Source organism: Myotis myotis, unplaced genomic scaffold (genome assembly GCF_014108235.1).
Source record: "Myotis myotis isolate mMyoMyo1 unplaced genomic scaffold, mMyoMyo1.p scaffold_m19_p_12, whole genome shotgun sequence".
NCBI classification, from domain to species: Eukaryota; Metazoa; Chordata; class Mammalia; order Chiroptera; family Vespertilionidae; genus Myotis; species Myotis myotis.
Window position 1 is genome coordinate 46,600,840 of NW_023416316.1, and position 18,137 is coordinate 46,618,976.

Genomic DNA, 18,137 nt, shown 5'->3' on the forward strand with positions numbered 1-18,137 from the left:
GAGACTGCATTAGATAGATGGTTGAAGCAGTTCGTGCCAGGCCTACCCATCAGTTTCTCCATTAATTATGACTCTCTGCCTTCTAGGCATAGGCTGGACTTGCCACCGACAGGGAGCTGAAGGCTTCCCAATGACACCTACCCCACGAGTACAGTTAATTTTACATGCAACATTCAGCAAGTCTGAGGAGGCCCTCAAGGCATTAATCATCAATGGGGAAATGACAGCAGCAGCTTCCCCTCACAAAAAATCTCAGGTGAAAAACAAGTTTCCCTATCATGAAAAAAAAATTGGCATAAAAAGTTATCCAGGAGCTATGATTTCTGAATCTCAAACAGCAGGTAGGAGGAAAGTGCAGAGTTACAAGAAGGGGAAGGAGGGATAGAAGGAAAGGAAGGAGGAAGTAGAAGAAACAGGATCCCAGAACTGTAAGGCTTTTCAGATTTCCAGCCTCCTCCTCCCCAAGAAGAGGAAGCACAGGTTCAGTCCAGGAGTCAAATCCCTTTGCAAAATCAGTTACAACAGAGCCAGGACTAAGAGGCAAAACTTTGGATTGAGCTTCTCCAAAAATGCACTTCTAGAAGATAAAATAATTCATTTCAAACATAGAAATGAACCTTACACATTGCACAGCATTTTGTCTTCATGCCCCCTCTAATATCAACCTTAAGAGATATATTTGTCTGAGGGGGTCGTTTACCTTTTCCTATTTAATTTCCTCCTATGGAGAGATAGCAGCACTTATTAGACCTACTCATTCCAGCACCTAATTGGACACTGTGGTGAAATGTTATGTGACTTATACCTGAAAGTATGCCGTCCCAAACACATCATAAAGTCTTGAAATTCATGATTTCAATCTTCATTTTTTTCTACTATCTTCCTAAGCTTTAACTATTACTAGTATACTATGCAGACATAAGGTTCTTGGGTAGATGGGTGGATAGGGGGATAGATTTACAGACAAAACAGTTACAAAGCAGCCTGGAGACACTGCAACATATGCACTGAAAATGAACAGGTAAGATGGATGCACATGAACATCTCAATTTTCTAGGCCTTGACACATAACTTGCCTCACCAGGAAGTGACAAATTAATTCACTGGAGTTTAGTCAATGAGGGAGGCCCAACATCTCAAGTTGGGCATTCATTTCACTCACACTACAAGACAGCAGGTGTTAAACCACCTAAACCATTCCTCCAAATTAAGATGACATGGCACATACTTAATTTTTATACACATCCCCCTAAAAAAGCTCAAATTAAAAGGGTAGCTTAAGCAAGTGAGCGTGTGTGTGTGTGTGTTCAAGAAGGGAAGGGAAAACACTCACAGGGTATGATTACACTGTAAGAAGGGGAAATAAAAGTAACTTGAGACCTGGTATCTGAAGGAGGTATATTCAGGTTGGCTGTATTCATTGCCTTCTGTAAGCTAGGACTGATCTGGTTGCATGCTGTAGAGACCTGGCTTGCTGGAGGTGAAATGGGTCCCAGTCGCTGAACCATCATGGGGCTGCTGGTGACCACTAGATTGTTGCAGCTGCCTTTTCCAATGGACTTGCACTGAGGCCCAAAGCCAAGAACCCCTAAAAACAAACGAATCAGGTTAGCTTTCATGTCCCTTACATCAGAAATCAGTAAATACACACATGTGCACACTTCTATCAGGTCCCATCTTTAGAGACAGTCCTTGAATCTGTTTTTTAAGATTGGTATCACCAAAAAGCTTCCTCTAATTGCAATGAAAAAAACATAATGTTACAACTCATCTAGAATCACCACATACAAAACATGCTTACATTTTGCTCCTTCTGTATACAAATGTCCACGTACATTATTTTATCATCTCCTTACCTAAAGGGTTAAAGTGATAAGTAGATGGATGGGCTTACTCATATCAAACCAAGTTTATTCTAGAATAGCTAATATTTTAACTGGCTTACTTCATTCCAGTTCTGACCTTCCAAAAAGCCTCTTTAAAAGGAGAGAGTCTGGCTCTTGTCTCTCCATTCTTGATTTCTTCTCTTCATCCCACTACACTGTCATTGGACATATAGCCAATTTTTAAAAAATCAGGATGAGAGCCATAAACAAAACACTCATTATAATTAGACATAGCTTCTTCTTTTTATTGTAACAATCTTTGAATGTAGTAAAATTTGGTTCATACCCAAAAGAGAAAGAAAAAAAAGAAACCCACAAAAATCTGTGTCCTTAGGGAGAAGGGAGAAGCAAAGAGGAGAAAGGCAAACACTGTCATGACTCACTTACAAAAAAATAAAAATGGTTGAATCATTCTAGACATTCTTTTTACATGGATGTACTTCTACAAACATTTTTTTTTTTTTTGCAAACTACCTGGTCAAGTCTCAGTGACTGTACACCCTGTTCCCATTTCAAATGAACAAAAATAAGTATGACCTCAGTTTTTAACAGATCAGGCCCTAAATATTTCTCACCAAATTCCCCATGTTTCTCATTGATATACTTGGGATCAAAGTAGGTGGAAAACATCACTGTAACTTTCCCTAGACCTAGAGGATACAATTTCCTATTTTGTTTTCCCAAAAATTAAATTCATAGCCCCAAAGATGACAGTCATCTTTTGTAATATTCTCTTCATAGAGCCCACAAAACTGAAAGATAAACAAGACCTTACAGCAATGGCTGGGAGAGTCCCAGCATCTTCAACTGGAAGAAGCCTGCTGGAGTCCAGCCCTCTGAAAACTAAAATCCAAGTGGTCACTGACTTGCCCAAGGCCACACAAGGATTTTCTGATAGAGCAGAAACAGATTCCACTAGGGTATATTTTCATGGTACCTGGGTGGTTAGGTATTGGATGCTTCATTAGCTCTAAATGAAAAATTCTCTCAATTTTTTTTAAGATACACAAACCAGAACCTTCCCTCTACCTCTTTCACTGCAACTTATATCTGATGCATCTTCTAGTGCCTTGAAAGATAAGTTATGGATAGTCTACATAACTCACATAACACTGTACCATCAGGATTTCATCTCCTTATCAAGAAAAATGGATATACTTTTATGCAATGACCATGAACTTAGTATCTTTATAAATTCCATAAAACTACATGCTATTTGCTTTTCAAATCTCTTTTTACCTCAGAAAAAAATGGCTATGGTCCATAGCCTAGTCCAGTATAAAAGACACTCAAATTATCTCCCCAGGTCCCATCCCTACCAGTCATGACTATTAAAAGCTACACCATATGTCAGGTATTCTGTCAAATTTAATGTCATATATTTATCTAAGCAACTCACTCATTTCATGCCTGCTTCCACCTCAGTAAAAAGGTATTAATATCTACCTCTAAAACAAAGACATATTAGCCGCTAGAACAGCACACCCAAGAAATACTACTTGGAGGCAAAGCATATTCACACATTCTTTCATCAAATCTAAGATGCTGTATATTGTAAAGCCCACCATCATTTTATGCACCAGTAAGAACATGCACTATCAATTAAACTAGTGCATGGTGTTGCGATTTCAGAGATGTGCTGGTATGAAAATATGCGCACCTTAGAATGGGTAAATACCAATATGATGGCTGAGAAATGTATAATCTTGTCTTGTTCATGGTCTTCTCTACCTGGAACATCCTTACCCTAACTTGTCTACCTAGTGAGCACCCCTGCACATTCACGGTCTCAATTCAAAGGTCACACCTCTCTGACTCCCCACTCCAACTGCCAACTGGAAAGATATGACCAATTCTTCTTTTCATTCTCCTACAGTCTCTCATAAAAATCTACCCCTAAACCTTCAGGGAACTGAGATGTTTACATGCCTGTCACCCCCTCCTCATTTATACTTTAATGCTCTTTCAAGGTAAAGCCCTTGTTTAAGGACCTCCGCTTCCGCAGCACCTAGCCCAGGGCCTAAACTGACAGAACACAAACAATAACGTCGGTCAATGAAGCTGAAAAGAAATGAATAAATGAAAATAAAAGATAGTGATACACATGAATATTGAATACTGACAAATTATTTTCACAAAAACTTTCCTGGTTTTCTTTTTTAAAAGGCAGTGTCACTTTTCAAAAACAAGCTTCAATTAAGTCAGTCCTTTGACAGATTCCACAGCACTGCTAACTTCCCAGCGTCTCTGTGATATTTACTGTTATTACCTCCTACTCCCAAATACACTGGTCAAGTTGAACCTCATCTAACCACAGAGGAGTGACTGTTTCTGAAAAGTGTCACATATGGCATCCTTGAAGCCTCAGGCTAAATGGTAAATGTCTTGGGAACAGGTAATGTTTGTGGCACAGCTGTGAGAATGTTCTGGAAAATAGTATCTGTCTCAAAAGTATAGGCAAACAATTTGACCTGAGGTCACTGTGCTCAATCCAACAATTTTTTTCATAATTATAAACAAAATGAATACCTCTAGACTACTCAGAATTGGGCAGTATTTGAAGTGTTGGCTCACCAGCCTACCTGGGATCTGCCCACCCCACGCCCACCCCAGCTAAGCTAGTTATGCAACTTGGGCACATTACTTAAACATGCTTTATCTCCATGTCTGTGTCTTCTCATGTGTAAAATGGGAATAAAAATAATACCACCTCATAAGGTTGCTGTACATCTAGCATTAATTACACATGTAAAGGACTCTGCACATTGTCTAGCACACAGTAGGTACTCAATGGGTATTAGCTGCTATTGTTGTTATTATTGTTGTTGTTCATGACTGCCATGGCATTTTTGCTCCATTCTCTTTCTTGAAGTAAAACAGTTCTAACTCCTTGAATAAAACAAGATAGTAATGATTCTATTTATTTCTTTACCCATTGCCAATGTTCTATCTGCTTTCAGTCTGGAGCCAATTTTTTTTAAAACCAGGTGTCACAGATAGAAAAAAAAAACACATTTCAACTGGCCAAGTTTGAATGTTCCTTGGCTTGTCATTTGCTGAAAACAAATCATACAACTTTTCTGACTACCAGATGTGCCAACTACTTGTGCACTAGTTTTCATTTTGAAATACCACTTTTTCCGCTTTTTAGCAACTGCACACTGTTTTTAAAAAATGTGTTTATGACTCAAATAAGGATCTGAGTGGATTGCATTCTGAGTACCATATACATTCTAGCCAAAATCACTGCATGCAGGTGGGGAGCATAAATGTTTTGTATTTTCCAATTTCTAAATAAGAGGTCATCTTAGCAGAGGTATGTTTTTAATTAACATCTTCATTAGTTTAAAGGGTTCTGGTGAAGTCAAATAGTTGATTATGTCACAATTATCCTTGCTGAGGCCACATCCTTCAGAACTGTTTATGTTTAACCACTGATTCCTCTAAAAATGACATAGACATTGGGGAAACAGAAAGGACATAAAATGGGAGGAGGGTAGGAAGAAATAACCAAAATGTCTTGGTTGTTATAGTTCATTCGACTGACACTTATCAAATTCCAACCACAAGACAGACAGCCCCTGGAGATGATGGTGAACAAGATGGACAGTCTCAGTCCCCACATATTCAGTATCCTGGTCATGAAGGCAAACACCAAATCAACCATCTATAATAATAAAAGGGTAATATGCTAATTAGACCAGACAGCCGAGTGACCTTCCAGACAGCATTCTGGACGTCCTTCTAGACAAAGCCCTAGCAGCGAGGCCGAGGCAGAAGCAGTCAGGGGCGATCAGGCAGGCAGGCGAGCAGTTAGAGGCAATAAGGCAGGCAGGGGAGTGGTTAGGGGCGATCAGGCAGGCAGAAAAGTGGTTAGGGGTGATCAGGCAGGTAGGCAGAGGTGATTAGGGGTGATCAGGCAGGCAGGTGAGCAGTTAGGGGTGATCAGGCAGGCAGGCGAGTGGTTAGGGGCGATCAGGCAGGCAGAGGGGTTAGGAGTGATGAGGCAGGCATGCAGAGTGGTTAGAGGTGATGAGGCAGGTATGAAGAGTGGTTAGGGGAGATCAGGCAGGAAGGCAGGTGAGCGGTTAGGAGCCAGTGGTCCCAGACTGTGAGAGGGTGCAGGCTGGGCTGAGGGACCCCCCCCCCTCCGTGCATGAATTTCATGCACCAGCCCTCTAGTCCTATCTAATAAAAGAGAAACATGGTAATTAGCCGTACGTCTGCTACCCTTCCCATTGGCTAATCAGGGTGATATGCAAATTAACTGTCAGCCAAGATGGCGGCCAGCAGCCAGGCAGCTTGAAGCTAACATGAGGCTTGCTTGCTTCAGTGACGGTGGACTCCAACGTTCCCCGCCTGCCTTGCCGGCCTCTGAGCTTGCAGTTTGAAACATTGTTACAAATATAGGAGCTAAACAAAACCCCAGAAACCTGCTTTCAGCCAGCCGGGATCTCAGAGCTGGAGTTGATACAGTGTTTCAATTATAGAACCCAAACAAACCAGATACCTGCTTTCAGCAGCCTCAGAGCTAAAGCTGGCCCAGAATAAAACAAAAAAAAAAAGAAAAAAAGGAGCAGTTGGGAGCTTCTGTCACCCGCCAGCCTGAAAACAGCCCTCAGCCCCTCACCCAGACTGGCCAGGCACCCCAGTGGGGACCCCCACCCTGAAGGGTGTGTGACCAGCTGCAAACAGCCATCAGCCCCTCATCCAGGCTGGCCAGGCACCCCAGTGGGGACCCCCACCCTGATCCAGGACACCCTTCAGGGCAAACCAGCCGGCCCCCACCCATGCACCAGGCCTCTATCCTATATAGTAAAAGGGTAATATGACTCCCAGCACTGGGATCAGCGGAGCCGCAAGGCCTTCCGGCACCGGGATCAGCGTGACAGAGGGCAGCGCCCAAACCCCCTGATCGCCCTGTGGCTCTGTGGGTGATAGAGAGGGCGGGGCCACAACCTCCCTATCCGCCCTGCTCTGTTCGCGACAGGGGGAGGCGCCCCAACCTCCTGATCAGCCCTGCTCTGTGCCTGATAGGGGGGAGCTCCCCAACCTCCCTGATTGACCCTGCTCTGTGCGTGACAGGGGGCAGCGCCCCAACCGCCTCATTGGCCCTGCTCTGTGTGTGACAGGGGGTGGTGCCGCAACCTCCCCATCGACCCTTCCTTGAGTGTGACAGGGGGCAGTGCCCCAACCCCCCAATCGGCCCTACCCTGAGCGTGACTGAGGGTGGCATCGCAACCTCCCGATCCGCCCTGCTCTGTGCCTAACAGGGTGCGGCGCCCCAACTCCCCAATTGGCCCTGCTCTGAGCCCGACCAGGTGCTGCACGTAGGGATTGGGCCTGACCTCTGCCACCCGGGAGCAGGCCTAAACCGGCAGGTCGTTATCTCCCGAGGGGTCCCAGACTGCGAGAGGGCACAGGCCAGGCTAAGGGACCCCCCGTCCCCCCCGAGTGCACAAATTTTTGTGCACCAGGCCTCTAGTTCATTATAAAAGAGGTGATCCCTGCTTCTAGTTTGGGTCATATAAAAGGCTTTCTCTATAGGTCAAACATGATTGAATGAGAGCAATTTCTATATGGTCCAGCCTAATATACAGAATCCTATATAATAAAAGGGTAATATGCAAATTGACCCTAAAGGCAATAGAACCAGAAGACTGCTGGACCAGTCACTATTGAGGTGCACTAACCACCTCTTGGTCCCTTTCCCCAGCTGGGCAGGCTCTGATCGCCTGATGGCAAATGGGAAATGGGGGTGGGTGGCGGGAGATGGGCGGCACCAGGCCAAGGCCTCCACCCCGAAGGTCACCCCACACACAGAGGGCAACCCACAGTGTGGGCGGGGCCTGCGAACGGGTGGGAACAGGCGACCTCTCAGGCCCTTCCCCCAGCCGTCAGGCACCGATCACCTGATAGCGAAAGGGGAACCGGGAGCAGGTGGTGGCAGAGGGTGGGGCCAACTGTGGGCAGCCTGGAAAGATGGCCCTGATTGCAGGTCAGGCCTAGGGACCATACCCGCGCACAAATTTCATGCACTGGGCCTCTAGTGTTATATAAACACAAATAATATCTATTAGGATTTGAGTCCCACCTCTCCTACTCATTACTGTGTGACAGTGAACAAGGTCCTTAAAGTCTCTGCACCTCAATGTCCTGTTCCCTAAAAAGTGTTAGTAATAGTACCTAACTCATAGAGTCATTAATAGGATTAAAGTATTAGTATATATTAAGATACGTCTTACCATCTCTAAGGATCAATGTTTTCTTCCCAACCTTTCACTTTAAAACATTCAATATATACAGAATAGTTATAAGAATAATGCAATTAAACTCTATCTTTACTTTATCTATTGATAAACTTTATCTATTGATCAATATATTCATCTGTTCATCTCTCTCTATATAAGCTTATTATTAATTTGTTGAACCGTCTAAGAATAAATCATATTTTATGCCCTTCACCCCTAACTATATAACCATAACACCATGGTCAAATTCAAGAAATTAGCAATGATATAGTGCTAGTATGGAAGATACTGTTTATATTCAAATATTACAAATTATCCCGGTAATACCCTTTAGAGCAATTTTTTTCTAATCCCAAATCATGCATTTCTAGAAAAGGTTCTGAGATTCATACCAAGATGGGTCGTCAAGATGGGTTAATAAATCATTGGACATTGGGGGCAGATGAAAAAGTAAAATAGTAGAAAAAGGAAAGTAGTGTTAATTGTATACAGTATAGTAGTTAAGAGCATGGGTTTGCACCCTAGTTTCACCACTAAGTGGCCATGTGACCCTGGGCAGTTTACTTAAGCTTTCTGTGCCTCATTGTCCCAATTTTAAAATGGGGTAATACTAGTAGTTAATTCATTGAGTTGTTTTGAGGATTAAAAATAACCTAATAGCCCAGCAGGTGTGACTCAGTGGTTGAGTGTCAACCTATAAACCAGGAGGATCACAGTTCTACTCCCGTTGCAGGCTTGATCCCCATTTTAGAGATTGTAACAATGAGGCACAGAAAACTTAAGTAACCTGCCCAAGATCAGATGGCCATTTAGTGGTATAACTAGGGTGCAAACCCATAGTCTTAACTACTGTGTTGTATACAATTAACACTTCCCAGTAGGGGGTGTGCAGGAGGCAGCCGAACCATGATTCTCTCTCATCATTGATGTATCCATCTCTCTCTCCCCCTCCCTTCCTCTCTGAAATCATAAAAATATATTTTAAAATAATCTCCTATATGTCATATACTTAGGGTTTGGCACTTAGTAAATGAATTTTAAATATTATTTTTATTTTATCAAACAATTTGTCTCTGCTGCCTTTTTGATGTTGTTTCTAGCACCTCTTTTCTCCTGAGTGACCAAGGACTACATGCTAATAACTCTCCGCCTAAGATCTTCCACCTCAATACATAGACTTGACCCCCTTCCCCCTCAATGGGTTTTAAGCTTCAAGCCTCTCTCTTTCCTCATCCCACCTTATCTTCCTGTTAGGTTCTCCCCAGCTTTCACTTATACTGTGCTCCCTAGAACTAGATATATTTCTTGCATACTTAGCATACAGGTTTGTTATGTAGTGTTTTATCAAATTTATAAAGTTTCACTGCTTAGATACCATAGTGACAACTTAATGAACAGAGTAGGGCAAAAGTAGGTTTACAGTTATGAGTACATGAAACACAGGGCTTATTCTTGTGTTATTACTTATTAATTACTGTATTATTTTCCATACAAACAACTATAAACCCACTTTTGTCCCAAACCATATATGTGAGTGTGTGGTGTGTTACTCTGAAATACAGTTAAGGCATGAGTTATTGGCTAAAAACACCACCAAAGGATGAGAATTAGAATAAAACAGCTGGCTTCTTATATTCAGAAGCAAAGAGTTCAATGTCAAAAACATTGCAAATGCTCCAACTGCGCAAAATCTATGGGAGATAAGAAATATTGGGTATAGCTGTAGCATCTAGCCTCCATGGACCATACAATCTCTGTAGAGATAAGATATACTCACTTAGGAACAATCTGATAATGATACTGGACTGTATAGGATTATAAGCATGAGGATGAATCACAGAGACAGGAGTTCAGAAAATAAGGAAATTTCTATTTATAAGATTGTTCATTGAAGGAGTTTAATTACCAATTTTAATTCCCAAAGATCTTCAGGAAGTCCTAAATTGTTCAATGATAACAAATAAGGTAGGGTCACGGAGAGCTCCATAGTCAAAAAACCCCTAATGGCAAAGTTAAATATTTATCTCTTTATTACTGACTTCTCAGAGTCTTTATACAAACTGCAAATGTATATGAAAAGTCTTCCAGAGAAGCAAATAATATGCAAAATATATTTGTTTAGGTTGGTTTTTTTTCTCTCTTATGGACTCTCTCAAGACTGGCATCTAAAGGAACATACTTTGGAAACAGTAAGTTAAAACATGAAGTATGAGAACATGAATGAGAAGGATATGGTAGAGTGTAGACATAGAAACAGAAGGGAGGAGGCATGGTGCATACTGGGGAAAATGAAGAAAAGTCAGGACTGCCTGCAAGAGGGGAAAGGGCAAGCGGAAGAAAGGGAGAAAATAGAGCCTGAAGGACCTGGACATTATGCATTCACCAACGGCTCAAACCAGGCAGCACCATAGTGTTACTAAGGAAGTTTTAAAAAATGCAAATTCATAGGTTCCACCTCAAATCAACTAAGCCAGATGAGGCTGATTCCATTGGCCTGGTGACATGCACCTAGGACCCTGTGCTATAGATAGTGGTGTGCCCCTATTGGAAACCAAGTTCACCCAAGATTAACCTGGTAGAGATGGGGAGAAAGGCTAGAGAAGGACATGAAACTGGACAAACAATGAGGAAAAGGCCACATGGTGGTGAATGACAGCATAAGACAGCCATGGTTAGGAAAGCAAGTTCAAGAAAGACTGATGATTTTATAATTGGCTGATAAAAATTTAGGAGATCAAGTAGCAAGAGGTCATATAAAGACAATTTTTGTGACTTCATTCCACAGTAAGTTACTTCGTCCCAGCCAATAACTAGGTCACATCGAATCCAAATTAATGAAGATTCCCATGAATCATGCAATATCCCACCACAATGAAGTTGGGCTTGACTCTACCAAGTTTCTCCCACAAAGAATATAACTTTCACACCAACACTCTTCCAACCTAGTCAGCATTCAAGAATGTTGGCTACAAAGTATGGAATCACCAGCATTACTCATTTCATTTCACCCCTGCATTAAATGGAATTGTATTTATACCCTGAGAGATTAAAATATATCATATTCCTTTCTGTACCACTCAGTTCCCTGGGTTCCTGGACATGAAGCCTCATTCTTGTTCCCCACAACTTGGGCACTCCTGATAAGATGTTATTAAGAATACACAGCTCTGAACCACCTCATAAAGATGTAAAGATATATTAAACAGCATTCCCAAATTTATATTCTAAAGTCCCACCAGTCCACTATTGTACATCAATTACCAACTAATTAGTAGAGAGCGCTTATGCTGACCCTTCTGTTTTCTCTTGTAATGATTTGCCACGTTAAGTGAAAGCTGCTCTGCTCCGTAGAGACTCTTAGTATATCAAGATGTTAAATAAAGTTCACCAACGATTAGCCTAGAAATCCAAAGAGGAAATGTAAGCACATTTTACTGCTTTTCCCTCAACAAATTTTCTAACCATCCCATGGGACTGGAGCAGATGTATTTGTTAAATAAGCAAGCCATTACTCTGAAAAACTGAAGTACCAGACCAGCAGTACAGGCCCAGTTTAGTGATTTACTGCTCACTGATGAGGTTTATTGAATCTCTGCTCTGTGTGATAGTATATACTCCAGGGACTGCAGATACATAAATGAGTTGGGTAATTCTTGCTTACAATTTAATTTAATAGGCTTAAACCAGGACTTATCTGTGGGATTAATCTGTGAAAATAAGTTAATTCCTGGTGAAATTGTTTTACTATTTGCTCTATTAAGACTGGATGTCCATAAATATAAAAAAAGGATGAGAAGAGTGGAGAGTGCATACTTTAATGGGAGAAAAGTGCCTCAGTTTCCTCAAGACCATGAACAGGCAACATTTATTAAGTACTATCTGTGAGCTTGGTGCTGCCCTGGATGAATGGAATCCTAGGCCTTTGGATTAGCTCTCAAAGTGCTTCTGCTGAGTTGGAGAGAGTTTTAATAAACATATGAGACAATTAGGACACACCCAATCTTAGAGTTTCCATAATCCTGAGCACAGAAAGAGTTCAAACAAGAAATAGATCTGTATAAAGTGGAGGTGGTTTGTTGGAGGAGGTGAGACTTAATCCGAGCCCGTTAATAACTGGAAGGGAGACAGTGGTACAAACAGTAGGCTGGCCAAAGTGAAGTGAAGAGAATATGCTAGGAAAGTGGTATGGAGGTAGCATGGGGAAGTGGTGAAGAATGACGATGCTAAGGCCAGAATATCTTAACTTACCAGCTGTGTGACCTTGGGCAAGTTCCTTAAACTCTCTATGCCTCTGTTTCCTCATCTGGAAAATGGGGTTGATCACTGTACATACCTTCGTAAGTTTGTTTGGAAAACTAGTAAGTCGATGTATGTAAAGCACTTATAGTAGTGTCTAGTACACAAGTAAGCATTCTATAAGCCCTAGGCATTCGTATTCTTATTAAAGTATTATCATATTATACAGGACTTCCAAGGCCAGGCCCCCAAAAGAGCTATAATAGGTTTTTAAGAATGGTTGTGATAGAATGAGGGACTATGAACAGAGCAGTCTAACTATTTCTAGTAATATGGAAGCAGAGCAAAGAGAGAAGGCAGGAAACCAAGCTAGAGAGATGTTGCTATGATTTCAGGATACAGTGATGAGGTCTGGACCAGGTCATATTGCAATCAACAGTGGGAACATAGTAACCCCCAAATAACCTTATAAAAAATAAATAAGGGGGCTGTTGAAGGACCTGTAAGAAATATTAGATTCCAAATCCTTCTCCATAAATTAAGCTCATGTTTTTTCTAAGCTGCTTGTTACCCCTAAGACAACCAGAAGAAGAAATTGGATGAAAAATGGCAAAGCTGCCTATTGGTGAGACTCCTTACCGTATGAAACAATGACTGGGAACCCCTCTGTCAGAGAGTAGGTGTTAACAAATATTTGCTGGATAAACAAATAATATGACTCTTAACAAAACTTATAAGGCAAGACAAGCATAGTTTAAGGCCACAAATGAGGCTGAGAAGTTCCCTCTTCAATATGCTGTGATGTAAAAGACAGACAGCGATGCCCAGTGAATACAAGTGTTAATATGTCCTTGTCACTAAATTACCTGAACAACCAGGAATATTACTACTTTGCCCCCATCCATACTCCTTTACTGTGACACACACACACACACACACACACACACACACACACAAAACCACACACACACACACACACACTCAATATAAAGGGAATATGGCCTAAGTCATTCAATATAAGTAAATGAAACTTTTTCTCAGGATCTAAGATTTGATTCAGAGGCAAAATCCCATTTGATCCTTCACATTAGTGACAACTTCTTACTATCCAAAAAGCACAGCTTACACTGTTCTCATTAAAAGCTGCTAAGCTACCTTTGTTTTCCCTCAAACAGTAATTCCTCAGAACTGTCTAAAGAGACAAATACTCTATCATAAGTTTTTCTGCAACATAATCTACATGAGTTTACAAGTCTGGATGAGATGCCCAGAAGACTCAAACCTGGAGAAAAGGCAAATAGTTATAGAGATTATATTTTCTTACATTAAAAATTAAATCAACCATACTTCTAAGAACCAGAAAATACACAGTTTTTTGCAACCAGAAGTCCACCAGGGCTGTCTCATACCTTTGCCTCTGTAGGCTGTAGATTCTTTTTTTTCTTTTCTTTTTTTTTTGTGGTGAATACATTTTATTCTTTTTTTTTAATTGTCTAAAGTTTTACATATGTCTCCTTTTTCCCCGATTGACATCCCTCCCGCCATTCCCACCCCCGAGGGCAAGCCCCCACTACCCCAGTGTCTGTATCCATTGGTTATGCTAATATGTATGCATACAAGTCCTTTGGTTGATCTCTAACCCCCTGTTCCAAAGCCCATTCAGCAGCCACATACATATATGGCAAAAATATTTGTTGAGCTATTATTTGTAACTAGGGGCCCAGTGCACGAATTTATGCACCTTAAAAGATAACTGGGCCTTGAGACTGCAGTAGGCACAGGGGCGGGTCTCGGCCCATTCTCCACACCCCCGCCCAGCCCCACCTGCCGCAGCCCCTGGTCCCCACTTTGCCAGGAGCCCTGCTCCTGCTGCCACCACCACTCCCACATGCTGATGGCACCGGCCCCACTCACACCTGCTGACGGCGCAGAGAGATTGGGGCCAGTGCAGTCAGTGGGTGCAAGTGGTGGCTGCTGCCCTGGTAGCTTCTCAGTAGCAGGGGGAAGTGGAGAAGCCCTCAGGGAGGGTCAGGGCCAGCAGCTGCCGCTCGCACCTGCTGATGGCGCTGAGTGATCAGGACCAGCACTGGCAGTGGGTGCCAGCGGAGGCTCCAGCACCAGCAGCGGGTGCAAGCAGGGCCAGCACAGGCAGCAGGTGCAAGTGCCAGGTGGGACCGTGGCACATGGGAGCAAAGAATTTTCAGTAACCACCAGAGGCTCGCCCCAATGACAGCAACTGGTGTCCTGCCTTGGTCTGACGTCCCGGCTCACCTGCTCCACCATCCCACTGTGGCCAATGCCCGCCATGTTCCACATACGCCCCCTGGTGGTGAGCACACGTCATAGCGACCAGTTGTTCAGGTGTTCCGGTTGTTCTGCTGTTTGGTCTATTTGCATATTAGCCTTTTATTAAATAGGATTTGTGCTCCTTTGCCTCTGGGGCTTACAAGAGGGCTAGAAGTTGGCATTGATTGATTTCATCCTCTTTTCTAGTCCTGTGTAGACATCTAAATCCACTGAGATTACTCAGGTGCTCTGAGTTGCCTCAGAGGCAGAAGCCAGGAAAGGGAGACTGCCCAAAATCTGGGAAGAACAGCAGTTTGATGGTTCCCCAAATAGAGAGACAGTGTTCAGGGAGGGCAGCAAAGGTGGAGGTCATGGTTACCTGTCAAATATACAAAGGCCAGACTCCAGGTTCCTGTGCCCAAGCAATGCACACAGCAACAAACTTCTAGAAATCATGTGGGCTTGGTCAGCAGTCACCTTAGCAACTACATAATGGACCAAGAACCAGAAAAGTACTTGGAATGTTCTCCTCTGTACAAGACCCCAGGATCTATCACACCTTGGCAAGATATTGGGTACCCCAACCAACAACGATTGAGATTAAATTTTCTGCTCATTAGTAAGATGAGGTCTTAAGAGTTTCATTGCTTTGATTTAAAGGAAATGATTTTGCCTTGGCTAGGTAGCTCAGTTAACTAGAGCATCATCATCCCAATATGCCAATTTACAGGTTCAATCCCTAGTCAGGGCAGCATTTATTGTATACATGAGTTGGTAGAGTAAGTCATACCCACTACAGATTCTATTAAAATTGGAAAGATACAAAAACTGAAATATCTACCCTTTGGCTCAAGCAACTTGTTACTGTATAAAATTACATAACAACAAAACTACCAAAATATAGAAACATGATTCTAGTCAAAAATCTCAACACACAGCAATCTAGTTAGTGTAACTTCCCTTATATTTCTTTTATTTAATGCTATTTTTGAACTTAAAAGAGAACCAGAGTAATCAAAGCATCTCTGTCAACATGATTGGAACATGAGTTAGCATTAAAGTAAATTTGAGTACTTAAGCTCTACACCCTACAGGTATGAATTCAGACACTATATCAGCAATAACTCTTAATTAATGATATCTACAATTAGGTTAAACAATGTGGAACAGCACCATTTCCAACTCAAATTTTCTCATCAAAACAAAAAGGCAATCAAAATACAGATTAATGCCAACGTGAAAAAAATCTAAATTAAGAGTAATTCTTATGTTATGCCTAAACTTTTTAAAGGAGTGGTATTATTTATCTTAGTTGAATGTGAACACTGAGAATAAATGTGAATAAAAAGCTGAATACTAATTGAGTTGAAACTTATTTCCTGAATAATATACAAACTCTTGGACAAGAATTAATAACAAATCATAAGCAATGTTAAGATCCTGTAGCTTTGAAAATAAATGGAAAGAGAGAAATATAATCAATCCCTCCCTGATTCTCCAAGGATGAATTTAATTGAGGTCTTAATTTGGTAGTTAGAGTGCCGCCTCTTTTTACTGCTCCAGGTGAACCAAATTATAAACTCTGCCAGAATTTGCTTCCCACTTTGTTCTAAACATTCCATAACAAAACAAAACAAAACAAAACAAAAGTAACAGGGAAAGGCAGAGGGCTCACTTTGATCTTCTTGCACAATAAAAGGAACATGAACCTTGATACAAATCTACAGCTTGGAAGAAAATGTTACAATAAATCCTTATGAATCACTGGGTAATACTAGTTCCTTACAATGAGCCTAAAAGTTATGAAGGTTATCTCTAAAAATATTTTCAATAAGGAAGATTGTTTAGAAACTAATCTTAATGAGATCATTCTCTCAGTTCTCAAAGTGGAGTCAATATAATTTGCTTCCAAACAAATCTACCTCATCTAATTAAGTGTATGAAATTTTAGCACTTAGAATATGCATGTTTCAGAGTCATAGTACTTGAAGAAACCAAATTATGTTTTATGGCTGAAGGACCCATGAAAAAATAAATCACTTTCACCAAATTTCACAGGTATCCCTTTCCCTTTCTTCTGTCTTGTGGCTATTAAATACTAGTAGACAAACCTACTCTCTAGGTACTCATCTTGTGACATATCAAAAATAATAATAATAAAGTACCTTTTCTTTTGCCTTCTGTCGATTATACTGAGCTAACCACAGCAAAACCATCTAACCAGTCGAAGGATTTTGCTCCTTGTTCAGAACTGTAGGACTAAGCCAATGAGTGAAAAGGGGAACGGGCAACCACCTTCCTGGTTAAGCACAGTAAGCACCTTTGTTTGAAAGGATTTTCCCACTATCTTCTTTCAAAAATGTGTCAACCAGAGTGGTTTGGGGAGGGTGGGAAGATATGGCAACTGGGATCATTGTTATTGTACCTCAGAGGAGAAGGTGAAGGGACAAAAATTGAGAAATCTTGGCCCTGATTGGCTGCTCCGTCACCTGACACCAGCAGCACAAGGATTCTAGTAACACCTCTGTCCAGAGGAGGAAAGAATAGCTGTGGAAAGAAATTTGTAAAGGAGAGGTATGCAGCTCAACTGACTTTTTTATGACATGTAGCCTTGAAGAGAACAATTTTAGCTCAGAAACTTGGCAAATGCCAACTGATTTTTAAAATAAGTTTTAACACTCATTTTACTAAATGCGTGAAGAGAGAGTGAGGGAGAGAAAGGCCAGGTATCCAAATACAGGGAGGTTGTCAGGTTTCTCTTTCTGTGTCATTTTTATTTAGTCGGTTAAATGAAAATTCAAAACCATATAATTAGGTGGTTGTTTATACATGATTAAGCATGAGCTCATTGGACTTTACTTGCCAAAAAGTCAGAGATGTGGTTAAGGGCAAGAAGGAACTATTAATAAAAGGAAATAAAGCTGTAATACATTTTTCACTTATGAATAAAAATAATTCAAAGGTCCCTAGATGGAAAAAGGGAGGGAAAAAATCAACGATGGTAGGGGCAAGAAACCAGATAATTTTATAAATGGTTAGAATCCAGGAGATATAAAACATAAGCCACTGGTATGAAGGCTTTTCCTCTTCTATGATTCTAATCCTATTTTTGTTTTTCGTAATCTTAACTCACAATGAGAACATGACAAAACTTACCTGTATTCTATTTCTTTGGAATCATTCTGGGAAATATTTAAGCAAGAACACGCTGTTCATTTAAAAGAGTTACTTGTTCTCTTCATAACTGTCTTCACCAGCAATCCTCTCGGGGGAAACCAATAGCTTTCAGCTCCCCTGAGAAAGGCAAGTGCCCTTTCATTTTCACAAATGCAGGATTTTTCTTCTCAGAATGAAGTGAGCCCATCAAAAGCAAGGTTCAACTGACCATAAACTTCATGAAAGTAAAGGCAGACTTTCCCAGATCCCCCAGAAAATCTGTGGCCTTAGGTAGGGGCTCTGAAAAATGATAAATCAACTA

General features: G+C 41.4%; 1 protein-coding gene across 2 annotated transcripts in view; it reads right to left on the bottom strand.

The window, feature by feature from the left end:
* GLIS3 (GLIS family zinc finger 3) overlaps positions 1-18,137 on the bottom strand; it is a 451,227-nt gene that overhangs the window by 300,020 nt on the left and 133,070 nt on the right. For both annotated transcript variants that reach the window (XM_036331014.1, XM_036331015.1), the window contains one exon: positions 1,381-1,588. In XM_036331014.1, coding sequence (XP_036186907.1) covers positions 1,381-1,588 — 208 coding nt within the window. The remainder of the gene's footprint in view (positions 1-1,380; positions 1,589-18,137) is intronic.